Source organism: Orcinus orca, chromosome 2, assembly GCF_937001465.1.
Source record: "Orcinus orca chromosome 2, mOrcOrc1.1, whole genome shotgun sequence".
In the NCBI taxonomy this organism is placed as follows: domain Eukaryota; kingdom Metazoa; phylum Chordata; class Mammalia; order Artiodactyla; family Delphinidae; genus Orcinus; species Orcinus orca.
Window position 1 is genome coordinate 115,710,955 of NC_064560.1, and position 16,098 is coordinate 115,727,052.

A 16,098-nucleotide genomic window follows, 5' to 3' on the forward strand; every position below is an offset into this window, starting at 1 on the left:
TGTGAAAAAGGAGGAAATTCCAATTTGTGTCCAAAATCTTATAGACATTCGAAGCTTTTAAAGCCAGTTAAAGTCAATACTGAGTTTAAAATTAAGGAGGGAACCCAACTGCCGAAACTTTGAGATTTTTATTCTATCAAGGTCTAGTGGTTAAGAATGTGGGCTCTAAACAGACTTGTGGTTGCTAACGGGGAGGGGAGAGTGGGGGAGGGATGGACTGGGAGTTTGGGATTAGCAGATGCAAACTATTATATATAGAATGGATAAACAACAAGGTTGTACTGTATAGCGCAGGGAACTATATTCAGTATCCTGTGATAAACCATAATGGAAAAGAATATGAAAGAGAATGTATATATATATTTGTATATATATACATATATACGTATAACTGAATCACTTTGCTGTATAGTAGAAATTAACACAGAATTGTAAATCAACTACACTTCAATTTTAAAAAAAAGAGCTCTAGAGTCAGACACCAAGGTTCAGATCTCTGCCATAACACTAACTGCTATCTTGCTCTAGGCAAGTTACTTAACCTCTCTAATCCTCAGTTTCCTTATCTAAAAAGTAGGAATAATGCTACTTGCTGCAGAGTTGTGAAAATTAAATGAGATAATCTGTGTAAAGTGATTAGCACTAAATGCCTTATGATAAGTAGGTACTCAATACATTTTAATTAGTATTATTCAATTTTTTGAGCACATACCACATGCTAAGCACTGAGCCAGGCATACTGTAGGCGCTTTTTAGAGAAAAATGGTTTTACGCCTATTCCTGTGATGTTTGCTTAAATTTATTCACGTTTCTGTGAGCTCCTTGTCTAACATGAATAGTTGAAACAGCTGTAGCTTCTTTATAAAAACCGCTAGCTCATGGAGCTCCTTATAGCACTTACTGTGTGTGCTACTTGTTATGTGCTATTTTACTCCTGTTTGTGACCCTGCTTATTTCCTTAGCTAGATTATAAGCCCTTCAGGAAGAGGAACTATACATAAAAGTGTTCTTTTACCACTAACAGTCACTGAATGTGTACTTAATAATAAAGTGTTTATTAATGAAAGTGATTATGCATAGTAAAATCTTACCATTTAAAATAGGTTAAGAAACTGGGTTTTCAGAAAGAACCAACTATTGAAGAAATCATGGTATTAAGAGCAGGTGAATTTAAATTGTATTAACTATGATAACTAACCATAGCTACAAAATATACTTGTTCTTATTCTCAAAAAATTTTATAATATAAAAATAATAATTGGATGATAGGGACAAAATCCCAGAATATGCCGAGAGAAACAGGAGCAGGAGAGGGAAGATAGTATAAATGTGTCAAGTTTTTAATATTTTGGGGGTGATAGGAGACACAAGATGTTAATTTCTAATCAATAAATAGTGAAATATAAGTTTATATCATTTAAAGATATGAAAGCATCTACTATTTGAAATAAAAGTAGTCTCTGTTACATATTCTAGGTAACAGAGGAGGAAGGCAGAGCGGAAGTTTGGTGGGTTATGCCTTTAGAGGGACCAGGAGAACTCTTTTAAGTCACTAATGAAAGACTTTTTTTTCCAGGCAAGATGAACCTTCCAATAGCAGCCAAGAAATAAACTCTGATGACAGGCGATCCCAACGGAGACGAGAAGACCGAATTCCTTACCAAGACAGAGAGAGCTACAGTCAGCCAGCATGGCATCATCGTGGACCTCCTCAGCGGGACCGGAAATGGGAGAAAGATGGCTATAATACTACTAGGAAAAACAGCTTCCCACATTCTTCGAGGAGTAGTGGTGGATCAAGAGGATGTTCTGGGTGGCATAAGGGTGTTGCAGGAGGCTCCTCAACTTGGTTTCACAGCCATAGTAATTCTGGAGGTGGTTGGCATTCAAATAGTGGAATGGTAGATTGGAATCATAATGGTACAGGAAGGAATTCCAGTTGGCATTCTGAAGGAACAGGTGGCTTTTCCAGTCGGCATATGAACAGCAGTAACGGAAACTGGAAATCCAGTGTACGTAGCACAAATAGTTGGAATTACAGTGGCCCCGGAGACAAATTTCAACCAAGCAGAAACAGAAATTCTAACTGTCAAATGGAAGATGTGACTATGCTATGGAACAAGAAATCTAAGTCAAACAAATATAATCAAGAGAGATATAAGTGGCAGCGGCAAGAAAATGACAAAGTTGGTGCAGTCACCACATACAGAGGTCCTTCTGAAGGATTTACAAGTGATAAGTTTTCTTCAGAGGGCTTACTTGACTTCAATTTTGAGCATCTGGAAAGCCAAGCCACTAAACAAACAGATACCTTAGCTTCCAAAATTGGTGGGAAGAATGGCAGTGTGGCAAGGGAAAAGCTCCGTCGCTGGACTCCTTACCCTTCCCAGAAGACTCTGGATTTACAATCGGGAGTGAAAGAAGTCACTGGTAACAAGTTGGAAACGATAGATAATGATTTTAGCTTGATAACCACAGGAATACAAGAGCCCCAAACTGATGAAAGAAATAATTCTCCAACACTGAAAACGCAAAAAGAAACACATACTAGATCTCTTAATCACAAAGCCACTTCTGACTGCACTGCTTCCTATGAGGTAGTGAGAGAGGGCCCCATTGTAGAAAAACCTGAACAAGAGCATACCTTAAATAAGATGCCATTGCTAAAATCCCCACTCCTTCCAATTCCAGTCACTAAATCAGCTCCTCAAAAGCAAGATTCAAAGAATCCCTCAAAAAACACCAAAACGAATTCTTTTTTTCCTGGAGAACACTCAAACCCCTTGAACAAACCCACAGTGGAAAATAATCAGGGTTCTTACATATCCAAATTGCGAAATTCAGGTCCTCGTGTTTTAAAAGGGCATAAAAGTACATTTGGAACTCACAGGGAACCTGATGAAAATTTAAGTGATACGTTGCAAAAAGCCAAAGATGTGCTAGAGTGTAATGAGTCATTGCAAAATCCACTTCTTAGCGCTTCTAAAAGGACCAGGAATTATGCAAAAGCAAGTAGGAATGTAGAAGAGTCTGAAAAAGGATCTTTGAAGATTGAGTTTCAAGTAGACGCATTAGAAGATGAAAGTGATGGAGAGATATCTGATGCAGAAAAGGATGGAACAAAAATTGGAACCCTGGGTTCTGCAACTACAGAAGTTTTATCCTGCAGTACTCATGCTGCTGATGAGAAAAGGGGGGATGAGCAAAACCTGAAAACATCTAGAAAACCATCCACTTCCCCATGTAACTCAACAGTTCACCAGAAAGAATCTGAGTTACAAATGACATCTGTAGCCAGCCCACACTCTGACTTACTGCTAGATTTGAAAACCTCTCTAGAAGATGCACAGGTTGATGACCCTGTTAAATCTCATGTATCTTATGAAACAGAAGGCTTTGAGACTACTAGCTTGGATGCTGAGCTTCAAAAAAACGATATAGGTCAGCCCTCAGGCCCTCTCCTGCCTGAACTAAGTAAGCTTGGCTTTCCTGCCTCACTCCAGAGAGATCTAACCCGTCACATTAGCTTGAAGAGCAAAACTGGAGCACACCTTCCTGAGCCAAACCTCAACAGTGCTCGCCGCATCCGCAATATCAGTGGTCATCGAAAGAGTGAGACAGAGAAGGAGTCTGGGCTCAAGCCAACCCTCCGGCAGATTCTAAATGCATCTCGGAGAAATGTCAACTGGGAACAGGTCATTCAGCAAGTAACCAAGAAAAAGCAAGAGCTAGGCAAAGGCTTACCCAGGTGTGTGCCTCTTTTCAGTATCCATTTCCCTTTTTTTCTTTTAAACTTACCCTTTGACTCTGGTCAAGAGAATTCTCCTTGTTAAATTTAATTAAATGTTTGCAAAAAATATACGTTGTAGATGTCTGGTTTAAATATCCAGGAGTGACTACTTGCCTATTCTATAACCAATGGAATAAAGTGTTTCCTAGCAGGGAATTCAGGTTGAAAAGAAGCACACCTACTTCTGAGAAATGAAGTAGGGACAAGGAAAAAACTTAGAAATCTAGCACTTTGGTGATAGGGGCCATAAAGTGACAGCATAAAAAAAGTCAATCTATAGCTCTGTGTCTATCTATAGATCTTAATGAGTGGTACAACTTTTAGGTATAACTGTTCTCATTACCTTTTACTTAGAACGTGTGGATGGTTATCCTTCTGTATTTGCTCTGGGCATTTGTATTTGTGATTGCAAAATACTTTCTCCTAAGTACTTGTGTCATAGTTTGGCTATTCATCTTATGTTGAGGCACTAAACTTTTCTGAATGGTAAAGCAGCATTCAGCATAGGTTTGCTACTTGAAAATCATCCTGCTTTATAATTACATAGCCCTCTAGGCTTAAATTTCTATCCTTGTCGAAATAACATATTTATTGTGCCCCCTTTTCTTTTCCTGTAACTTGTGAGTATCATTGAGATTATAAAGTTCTTAGCATGGTGTCTGCTGCTTGTAAATGCTTAATAAACATTTTTGTTTATTTTTTATTTGTTTGCTGTTAAAAATTACGTATTTATTATTGTTGATTTAGAGCTCCATATTAAATAAAACCCTCAGTTTTTATTCCCTCCTTTTGTATATAGTTGTATACAAATATCTAATTTGGTACTTGTTACATTATAATACTTACAATAGAGTTAACTTACTTTATGTTTAGAACTCTTAATGCTCCTTGCGGGCAGAAACCATCTATTTATATTTGTAACCTCAGTGCTTAACAGAGTCTGGCACATTAAGTGGTGCCCCCTCTCCCAACCATGTCTGATTAATTATTTTTCCTTTTCTTTCTTTCTCGAGGTTTGGCATCGAAATGGTGCCTCTAGTTCAAAATGAACAAGAGGTCTTGGATTTGGATGGGGAGCCTGATCTGTCCAGTCTAGAAGGATTCCAGTGGGAAGGTGTTTCCATTTCTTCATCCCCTGGGTTGGCAAGGAAGCGAAGCCTTTCAGAGAGCAGTGTGATCATGGACAGGGCTCCTTCTGTGTTTAGCTTCTTCAGTGAGGAAGCTACAGGCAAAGAAAATGAGCCCCAGCAGATTTTTTCACCTAATAACTCATTGAGGTCTGCACAGAGTCAAAAAACAACCATGGGCCTTAAGCAGGAAATGACACCTCTAGCTGCCTCCCTAAGAACAGGTGAAAGAGCTGAAAATGTTGCTACTCGAAGGCGACATAGTGCTCAATTATCATCTGACCATACGATACCTTTGATGCATTTGGCAAAAGACCTGCACAGCCAGGAGAGCTCTACACCACTTTCAGAGAATCACAATGCCCAGGAGAGTAATGGAGAAGGAAACTCTTTATCATCAAATGCATCCTTAGCCCTTGCAATCTCCAGTTTGACAGATGCAGCCACAGACAGTAGCTGTACTTCTGGTGCTGAACAAAACGATGTCCAGAATATTAGAAAGAAACGAAGAGCCACTGGAGTGAGTATCATTCCTGTGCTTTTTGTAGAACATTTCATGTGGTGACTTGGCCTTAATTAGAGAGACTTAACTGTTTAATTTTTCTTGGGTATCTGGGGTTGTGGTTCTCCCTACTCTGGAATAAAAGATTTTGAAGCTGACTCTTACTTTCATATTCTTATCCTGCTGGATTCTTTAACTGAGTAACTCTAGTAAGTTAGATGTAATTGAATATGAATGTATAGTACTAGGAAAATATGAAGTCATCTCTAAAACTAGTATCTAAGCCAATGATTCTTTGTATCACCTGACCAAGGAATGAGCCACATCTTCAGCTGTAACTTTATCTGTTTTCATGATGCATTCTGGACTGCTGAAGAAAGGTACTCTAGTGTTGCATTTGCAGGGCATGTGTGCTTGTCGGACCCAGGACTACTAGGCTTAACACTAAGGTAGTTTTATACTATGAGAGTACATCTATATGAGCATAGTCTTAGTCTCTGTTACTCTATCTTTTGTACTTAAGTTACCCAGCCTGGTCTTTTTAGAATCCATTACTTCACTGATACTTCTCTTTTGGCACCTCTGATGTTAATATTGCCTAACCCTTTCAGGAACCCTTTCTGAAAAGAAAGAGTTGCTGGTGGTAATATAGTCTGGAATCTGTCACTGTGTGAAAATGGGCTGTTTCCTTTAATATTGGGACAATATAACAAAGTAGTTATTCCAACTCTGCTCCTTTGAGCTAGATGCTGTGGTGGATATTATCGGATGAGAGATTGTCTTATGACAAAGCTAATATCTTGGGGCTTGTCTCAGGCTGTTGAGTTTTTGGTTGTAAAGATTTTCTTGCTGAATTCTAAAGTAGAAACTATGAAATCAGATACATGTATTATTAGCTTTTACCAAGGTGATATGCTTTGCCTAAGCCCTGTGGGATTAGCATCCCTCTAGGTTGCTAGGGAGGTACTTGACCTTGGATTGTATTTTTTTTTAATCAGATACATTCATTCAACTAATATGAGTTCATACCATGTTCATGAGACTCCTACTGCCCTGTTAGAGATGGTAGCAATAATGAAGAATAATGTATGACTATCTTAGAACTGGTTCTTTTTTTCCCCTCCTGGATAATGGCCTTTACATATTTAATATTACTCAATTTTCTTTATCTCCTTAGGATGGATCTTCTCCTGAACTCCCAAGTCTTGAGAGAAAAAATAAAAGAAGGAAAATTAAAGGAAAGAAAGGTATAGTATAGAATATTCTGGCAGAAAGAAATTGTTCTTACAGCAATTCAGCCTTTTTACAACTTGATACAGAGTGTAGCTTATCAAACATGGCATGCCCATTTATTTATTTATTTATATTTGATATTTTTGTCATCTTGCTTAAGGGCATAGAAAAAGTTTGATTTCCTACTATATCCAGTTGCAGCTGTAGAAGAAATATATGATGCCACCTAGACCTGAAAGCTAAAGTTAATATGTATCTTGGACAAATTGAATTCAGTGTATAGCTAGAAAGTGTCGCTGGGCCTTTTCAGTGGGGTGAAGAGGAATAGGACATTTAGTAAAAATTTTATCCCTCTTGGTCATTTATAGCCATTTCTCTCACTTTCCATTTTTGAGGCATCTTGGTTGCTTTTCTCATGTGAGTTAAGTAGAGAAGTTATTAGTGTGGCTCCCTGACTGATATGCTTCTATGACTCTTGCCTTACACTGACTCTAACACTGTTAGGGTATAAGGGCTAGTGCAGGAAGTGATTGGATGAACTTTCGGTGATTGGATGTGATAGATAAGGTGGGAGTCAAGGGTGACCTCATTTTCTGGCTGTGGCAGTTGGGTGGATGATGGCATTATTTGTAGAGCTAGAAAATTCCATGAGAGTTTCAGGTTGAGGGTAGAGGAAGGTGGTGAGTTCCCTTTTGGATCCCTTGAGTTAAAGGACTTTAGAGACACCTAGGTAGAGGTATCAAGTTGGTAGTTGGATATGTGGGTCTGGAGTTTAGGGGGAGAGGTCTTGGAGTATTGAATGGGAAAGAGGCAAACATAAAGATGACAAATACGTGCACATAGTGGAACATTTTATTTAAAGTAACTTAAGTGTACTGTTTCAAAGCTATATTTTCTTCAGGATGCCTTTTGTAATAAAGAGAACTACTTTAAATTAACAGACTGGAAAAATATGAATCGGGAAGAGAGTGCAAGCAGTTCAGGTTTGGGGCCCAATCTAAGCCAAAGCCTTGGGTGAAGAGGGTAGTAGATAAAGGAGCATGGGAAATGAAACCTACAAGAGTTGATTTGCCTGGGGCAGAGATTTTGCTTGGAAGGGTCATGGTGGAAGATGGTGATTTGGTAAATTGGTACCATGTGGTGGTACGCTTGAAACCCTGAGGCTTGGTTTCTGACAGCATCAGGCTTGACTACATGATTTGTAAATTTGATGAGTCTCCTTCCAGTGACCTAGTGGGGAGAAAATAAAGGCCTGTCCTAGACAATTGATGCAGTTCCATCTTCTGAGGAACTGTATTATTAATGAGAAGTCTCCAGTATTAAACTGAACCTTATGGTTTCTTTTGACAGAACGTTCTCAGGTTGACCAGCTGCTGCATATTTCTTTAAGGGAGGAAGAACTAAGCAAATCATTGCAGTGCATGGATAACAACCTTCTGCAAGCCCGTGCAGCTCTTCAGACAGCTTATGTTGAAGTTCAGAGGCTACTTATGCTCAAGCAGCAGGTAGTAGCAGATGGAATGTCTAGTGAAAATGGATCATTTTGAAGTTGGATTTAAAAATGCTTAACAAAATACTTTATTTTTAGATAACTATGGAGATGAGTACCCTGAGGACCCATAGAATACAGATTCTACAGGGATTACAAGGTATTCAGAGAATCTGATGGATTGGACCCTCTGTAACTTGTTACTTTTTGGTTCTCTGTGGAGGGGAATTAAAATGTTATGAAAAAGTTAACATGATTTTTCTCGTGTCTCCTTGGTTTCATCCTTCTATAGAAAGGCCTGTGAGACTGTATATCCCCAAAATGCTTACGTTACAGAAAGAGTCCTGGGTTAGGAGTCCCAAGACTAGGGTTCACATTTTGTCTCTTCTTTTAGTACCGATGTGACTTTGGATAAGTCACTTAAAATCTGAAAAATTGGAATATTAATGCCTGTTCTTTGGTAGTTATATATATATAATATAATATATATTATATATAATATAGCTTATATAATAATCTATTTTAAAGAATTATGAGGGTTTTTAAAATTCTCTTGTAATCTTTAAAAATACAAATTGGCTCAGAAATGAGTGGCTTTTCAGATAACATTTTTGCATTTGCGTATGTTTCCCATTCTAGAAACATATGAACCTTCTGAGCGTCCAGACCAGGTTCCCTGTAACCTTACACAAGAACAAAGGAACATTAGATCTCAAACATCTGCTGATGCCACACTGCTGCCTACTTCTTTTTTCCCGGTTTTCCTGGAGGCTTCATCTTCCCATGTGTCTCCGTCATCCACTGGAGCCCCTCTCCAAGGAATCACATCTACTTTCCAAGCCCATGGCAGTGTTCCTGCTCCAGACTCATCAGTTCAGATTAAACAAGAGCCCATGTCTCCTGAACAAGATGAGAATGTGAATGCTGTGTCACAAGGCTCTGCTTGCAATGTGTCCAAGGAATTACTGCAAGCTAATAGTATGTAAACTTTTCTCTGGGTTAAGGGCAACCCTGTAGTGGGTCTACGGCAATTTTATATCAGTGATGTAACATCATACTTGCCCATTAAAACTGAAGTTATTACAGTTTTTCTTGAAGTTTTCTTATTTAGGAAGATTATTTAAATATTGGTAACCTTTTTCTAATTTTCTCTAATGTAGGATTACTGAAGTGACTTTGGATTAGCACTTAACAGGTTTCATTTATTAGGATTGGTGCAGAATTATTTAGTTTTTGTGAGATAAATGGCATTGAAGTTATTTAGTCAATTTTCTAGATAAGATATATCCTCTGAATTTCTCATTACTTAACTATCTTTATCATTTCAAGTACAAACTAGGGTTAATATAGACCTGAGGAGCAGGTGGCCATGATGAAAGGCAGAGGGCTCTGGGGTTTGGAATCATCTAATAGAAACTTGGGTGTTTTTGAGAAATAGCCAGGGTTTTTACTCTCTTCATAGAATAATTCTTACCTAGTTACCATTTGAGAATAACTTCCAAGCTATTTAAAATCTCATCTGAAGTTTGCATAACCACAGTGGTGCTACATTGAAAATTAAGTAAGACGCAAACAGGGACTTCCCTGGTGGTCCAGTGGGTAAGACTCCACCCTCCCAATGTAAGGGACCCGGGTTCGATTCCTGGTTGGGGAACTAGATACCCCATGCATGCCGCAACTAAGAAGTCTGCATGCTGCAACTAAGAAGTCCGCATGCCGCAACTAAGAAGCCCGCATGCTGCAACTAAGAAGCCTGTGAGCTGCAACTAAAGATTCCACCTGCTGCAACTAAGACCTGACACAGCCTAAATAAACAAATAAATAATAAATAAATAAATATTAAAATGAAAGAAGCAAACTGATATTGTGTGATTTTTTTTTTTTTTGAGCAAAAACAAAGTCTGAAGAATTATCCTACATTTTGCTATCTGTTGCAACACTAATCATTGATATCTACATCAAATGTATATTATCTTTCATATTGAATTATGTTATTTTTATATGGATACTATTTAGTATTTTTTAAAAACTAGTAGTATTTTTTTCAAAAATAGCTTGTATTTTATTTCCTTTTCTGATTGCAAAACTAATTCATGTTCATTGTAAAAAGTTGGGAAACTATAAAAATGTGTATTTGTTATTTTGTTATATATTTCAGTCTTTTAAAATTATAAATGTTTATGTGCTTACATGAGACTTTATACAAAGGACAAGTATAGTCTGTTATAACTTGCTTTTTTTCCCACTTAATTATGATCATTTTCCTGTGTCATAAAAATAATTCATCTAAAACACTATTTTGCTAGTTGTATAATATTTCAGAAGTTGCATAATATGAATATACAATAATTTATATAATCTTTGAATACGTTTTTTCCTTTTTTTGTATTCTGTATAACGCTGCATTGTATATGTCTTTGAGTATGTCTGTGATTATTTCATCAGTTTAAATTTCTAGACATGAAATAACTAAGTCAAAGAAAATAGACATTTTAAGTCAGCTGACTTTTTAACTGCTAGTATGTAGCTAAATTGGATGATATACAGGTAAAATGCATAATGAAAACTTCTAAGAAATAAAGGTGAAAGCACTTTAGCTAAATAGATATTTGTGTCTACTAAGAATAAAACACATTGTTAAATATGTGGACATTTCAAACAAAAAAGAAAAAAGATCAATAGAAACAATCCCTGCCCATAAAAGGAGCTTTTGTAGGGTATAAGACATGCATGTAATTTGTGAAATTAATGCAAGGCAAAGTATATAAATACTGTAATAGAAATATGTGTAGGTTATGGGAAGCTGAGGGGTCAGATAACTAAACCATGACTGTTAAAGTTGTTAACATATCAAAATGTCATTATTTGGTAGAAGTTCAATCAGTGATAACTGTAGTTTATGACTACAAATACCAGACACAAAAACGATGGAATAATTCTTTTTTTCCTTCTCAATTCAGGAGAGATCAGTGACAGTAGTCCAGTTTATCCAGTTATCACTGCAGCATTGTCCTTATCAGAGCTAACAGAGAGATTCCATGAGCCTAGCCAAGAACTGAAGTTTTCTGTGGAGCAAGGAAATACCAGAAACAGAGGGAACAATCCCTCTTCCCAATCAGCTGGTCTTCCTAGCATAAATAAAGAAGGTGAAGAGCCAAACAGAGGCAACAGCGGGTCTGAAGCCTGTACCAGTTCTTTTCCAAGATTGTCCTTTGCTTCAGAAACCCCTTTAGAGAAAGAGCCCCACTCTCCAGCTGACCATCCAGAACAACAGGCAGAGTCCACTCTGACATCAGCTGAAGCTAGGGGGAACAAGAAAAAGAAGAAACTTAGGAAGAAGAAAACTCTGCGGGCTGCCCATGTTCCTGAGAACAGTGACACTGAACAGGATATATTTACTGCTAAACCTGTAAGGAAAGTAAAAACTGGAAAGTCCACTAAAGGGGGGAAAGTGACAACCTCCACCTGGGAAGATAGCAGAACTGGTCCAGAACAAGAGAGTGTCAGAGATGAACCAGATAGTGACTCGTCTCTGGAAGTCCTAGAAATTCCTAATCCTCAGTTAGAAGTGGTAGCCATTGATTCTTCTGAAACTGGAGAAGAGAAACCAGACAGCCCATCTAAAAAGGATATTCGTAACTCCACAGAGCTAAACTCATTAGAAACTTCTCGCTCTGGTTGTGATGAAGTTAGCTCTACCAGTGAGATTGGCACCCGTTATAAAGATGGCATCCCTGTAAGGTAAGGACACCGTGTTGGTCCAATCAGAACAGCTTTCACCATTCTATTCTTGAAAAATAGAACCTTTTGTTCTGAATCAGAATTTTTTTAAAGAGTCACATTTATAGAAAATCAGTAGGGATAATGGATATGGAAGAATCAAACCTTAGCAATGGAGATTTTGTGTTTTCTCATTTGTGTTGTAAATATTTACTCTACTTTCATTTCCTTTCATATAGAAATTTCAGATGGAAAAACCGATCTCTTATATCATTGCTATTTTGTCCATTGTTTAGAACAATCTTTTGAGTCAGGAAAATATAAGTTTTACTGCCTGGCCTGTTCACACAGATGCTAAGAAGACTTTTGCTATTATTTTGTAGTGTGGCAGAAACTCAGACTGTGATCTCATCCATTAAAGGATCAAAGAACTCTTCAGGTATTTGGTTGTTCAGTTTTATTTAAATTAATCACAGAAAAAAAGTCTTGTAAATATTAGAGCCAGGGTTTAAATCTACTTAAATATGCTTATACAATAGGGGACGGGAACTGGGCTTGTTACCAAGAGGATTGCTTTGACCAGCAGTTACGGTATTCGTAAATCCTCAGATCTGGCATTTCAGTTTCTTACTCCCATCTCTCTTACCTGGCTGTCTTACGTGTTCACCTAATTAGTATAGTTGGCCTTCTGTATCTTCGGTTCCGCATCTATGGCTTCAACTAACTGCAGATTGTGTAATATGCATTTATTGGGAAAAAAAAAAAACTCGTGTATAAGTGGACCTGCACAATTCAAAGCATGTTGTTCAAGGGTCAGCTGTAAACAGGAGGATGTGTATAGGTTATATACAAATACTACACCGTTTTATTTAAGGGGCTTGAGCATCCGTGGATTTTGGTGGGGGTGGGGGAGTCCTGAAACCAGTCCCCTTTGGATACCAAGGGACAATTAAGGTTTTTTGGCTCTTGGGGGGTTTTGCTTTGAGAAGGAACTACTTAAAAATAATGCCTTGGGCTTCCCTGGTGATGCAGTGGTTGGGGGTCCGCATGCCGATGCAGGGGACACGAGTTTGTGCCCCAGTCCGGGAAGATCCCACATGCTGCGGAGCGGCTGGGCCCGTGAGCCATGGCCACTGGGCCTGCGCGTCCGGAGCCTGTACTCCGCAACGGGGGAGGCCACAACAGTGAGAGGCCCATGTACTGCAAAAAAATAATAATAATGCCTTACTCAACAAGATAACTGGCAGCAGAGGAAACTGGATGTGGAAAGATGCTTGGTGCCTTATGGGTATCACTCAAAGCTCACTATATAAGTATCTTGTTCCGAAGTGAAAGGTCTTCCCTGCCTTTTTTTATTATGAAATCTTCATAATGAAGATCACGAATGAAAATGTGGTGTTTTGCTGGGGGAACTAGGCTTTAAGGAGAATCCAGAGACCACTTTTTCATAATGGTTTAAATTTTTTAGTATCTTTTGAGACACAGGCAGACACATCTCTGAAACATATTTCTTGTTTTCTAGAAATATCTTCAGAGCCAGGAGATGATGATGAGCCCACAGAAGGGAGCTTTGAGGGGCACCAAGCTGCAGTGAATGCAATTCAGATATTTGGGAATTTACTGTATACCTGTTCAGCAGATAAAACTGTCCGAGTTTATAATCTCGTGGTAAGTTGGTACAACAATTTGAATATTTTTGCTTGGTTGCAGGTTTTAGAAACTCCAAGTAGCTCTCTCTTAGACTAGGAGTTTATTTGCTGTCCAGAGATGGAGTGGGCTTTAGACTAACTTTAGATACAGTTGATCCAGCGGCTCAGTGGGGTCACTGGAGGCTTAATTTCTTTCTTTATTTCCATTCTGCCTTCTCTGATATCACCTTTTCCTAAAGCAAGTTCTCCTCCTGCTCACAGATAGATGTCAGTAGCCACAGGGGTTTCTTTTCCCTCCCACCACCAAAAAAGGGTCCTGTGCTTTCCTCTCTGAACAATCACTTGGCAAAAGGAAATGGGATTATAACAATAGGCTCGCGACAGTCAGGTCCCAGCCCTGGAGTCGATGCTGAGGTCTGTCACATAGCTGCTACATAATAGAGAAGGGATAGAGTGAGTACTGGGGAAGTAGTCAATATAAGAGGAGGCATTTTCCCTGAGAGTTGATTAATTATCCCGGTTATTAAGAAGAGCAACGGTCTTCCACTACCCCACACTTAGGATAATCTGATGCTCATTACTCTCAATTTTCATAGAATGGACTTTTGAGTTTTGAGTCTGGTATGCGTCAAACTAATTCTGTTTATCCACAACGATAGCCAAGAAACTTTAGGAACACTATGTTTGAACAAGTATGGTGAAAGTATTTGAAACTGATGAAGTCCTTGAAAATCAAAAGGTTAGATAGATGATGGACTGAGAAAACGTTTGCTGTAGGCAACAGGTATATAGGTTCCTTTAGCCTAATAATGTGAGGGCAACAGGGATGACTGAAGGAAGGAAGCAATGGTACCAGGAGGTGTGACTGTAAGATTTGGGGAATTGGCTCTAACTCTGAACTGAAAGGTAAGTATAGGTATATATATACATTCTAAATATATAACAGTATGTGCACAGAGACAACAGGATGTTCCATTATGAAACCACACCTGGAACACTAGACCTGTGATGGCACCTGACATATCTTTGAATATTGTGGCGCATTCTCTGCATACTGATCAAATGCAGGAACTTATCTGGGTAATTAGCTATAGTTTGGATTTGCTAGCTTTTTGGTCCATATGTTAGAGAGCCTTGCCCTAGATATTAACTAAAATTCTGATCTGTCTTATACCAAATTGCCCTAAGTATTGGATTGGCCAAAGAGTTTGTTCAGGTTTTTCTGTAACATCTTATGGAAAAACCCAAACGAACTTATGGCTCAGTTAACATATAGTTGCAGGTTACCTCAGTACATGTGACTGTTTGCTGGGCATTCAGTGAACAGGTATTTACTGAACACCTTTTGATACCAGGTACTGTTCTAGACTCTGAGGCTACAACAATGAACTGTATGTTTTAGCATCGTTTTTTTTTTTTTTTTGAGGAAATGCATTATCTAATCCATTTATATTCACAAGTAATGATCTGAACTGTGCTTGACTTTAGAGTCGGAAGTATATTGGTGTCTTTGAGGGCCATACCTCCAAAGTGAACTGCCTCCTGGTTACTCAGACCTCTGGGAAGAATGCTGCCCTTTACACTGGTTCCAGTGATCACACCATTCGCTGCTATAATGTTAAGGTAAGTGGGTCCAGCAAAATCAAACGTGATAATATTGAAACACTTTGACTGTATTTACTGTGTAGAGTGGAGACACTGAGACAGATGCTTCATTCTGTTCACTTTCTTGCTTCTGAACTTACTCCAGTACCCTGTATAGCCTTTGGAAGAAATGAGGCTTAGATCTAAACCATGTTTTCTGTCTCTCTCCACCAGTATCTTTTCACTTACTCTACTATTAATAATATACCTCCTTTGTTCTTTTCAACAATTAGTCTTGATTTTTATTTTCACATCTTATGCCAAAATTAATACTAGAGAGAAAACAAAATGTTTAAATTTTTTAAACCTGAAAACATAGAAGTAGATATCTCCTCTGAGAAACAATTTTCTAAATGTATTGTAAGAAATGAAAGAAAATCATTTGCATTAAATATATATATTATAGGACTTCCCTGGTGGCACAGTGGTTAAGAATCCGCCTGCCAATGCAGGGGACACGGGTTTGATCCCTGGTCTGGGAAGATCCCCCATGCTGCGGAGCAACTAAGCCTGTGCACCACAACTACTGAGCCTGTGCTCTAGAGCCCGTGAGCCACAACTACTGAGCCCACATGCCACAACTACTGAAGCCCATGCTCCTAGAGCCCATGCTCCACAACAAGAGAAGCCACCACAGTGAGAAGCCCACGCACCGCAAAGAAGAGTAGCCCCCGCTCACCGCAACTAGAGAAAGCCCGTGCACAGCAGCAAAGACCCAATACAGCCAAAAATAAATAAATAAATTAAAAAAATAAATATATACACACATATATTCTTTAAAAGATTTGATTATTTAAGACAAAATTTATAATACCAAAGATTAGGTTTTTAACATATATAGATGGAATGTGTGGTAACAGGAACACAAAGGAAAGGGAGGATGGAATTGTGCTGGTGCAAGGTTCTTATATTTTATTGGGGATAAGTCAGTTTTACTTTGAACT

At 38.4% G+C, this 16,098-nt stretch overlaps 1 protein-coding gene across 8 annotated transcripts in view; it reads left to right on the forward strand.

Moving 5' to 3' along the window:
- Nucleotides 1-16,098, forward strand: part of ZNF106 (zinc finger protein 106) — a 61,974-nt gene that overhangs the window by 29,493 nt on the left and 16,383 nt on the right. For 5 of the 8 annotated variants that reach the window (XM_049706435.1, XM_049706433.1, XM_049706436.1 and 2 more), the window contains 10 exons: nt 1,577-3,748; nt 4,804-5,437; nt 6,597-6,666; nt 8,003-8,160; nt 8,241-8,301; nt 8,781-9,119; nt 11,102-11,882; nt 12,245-12,300; nt 13,384-13,529; nt 14,999-15,133. In XM_049706435.1, the coding sequence (XP_049562392.1) occupies nt 1,577-3,748; nt 4,804-5,437; nt 6,597-6,666; nt 8,003-8,160; nt 8,241-8,301; nt 8,781-9,119; nt 11,102-11,882; nt 12,245-12,300; nt 13,384-13,529; nt 14,999-15,133 (4,552 nt within the window). The remainder of the gene's footprint in view (nt 1-1,576; nt 3,749-4,803; nt 5,438-6,596; nt 6,667-8,002; nt 8,161-8,240; nt 8,302-8,780; nt 9,120-11,101; nt 11,883-12,244; nt 12,301-13,383; nt 13,530-14,998; nt 15,134-16,098) is intronic. The other 3 variants (XM_033435688.2, XM_049706438.1, XM_012534508.3) reach the window with 3 other exon arrangements.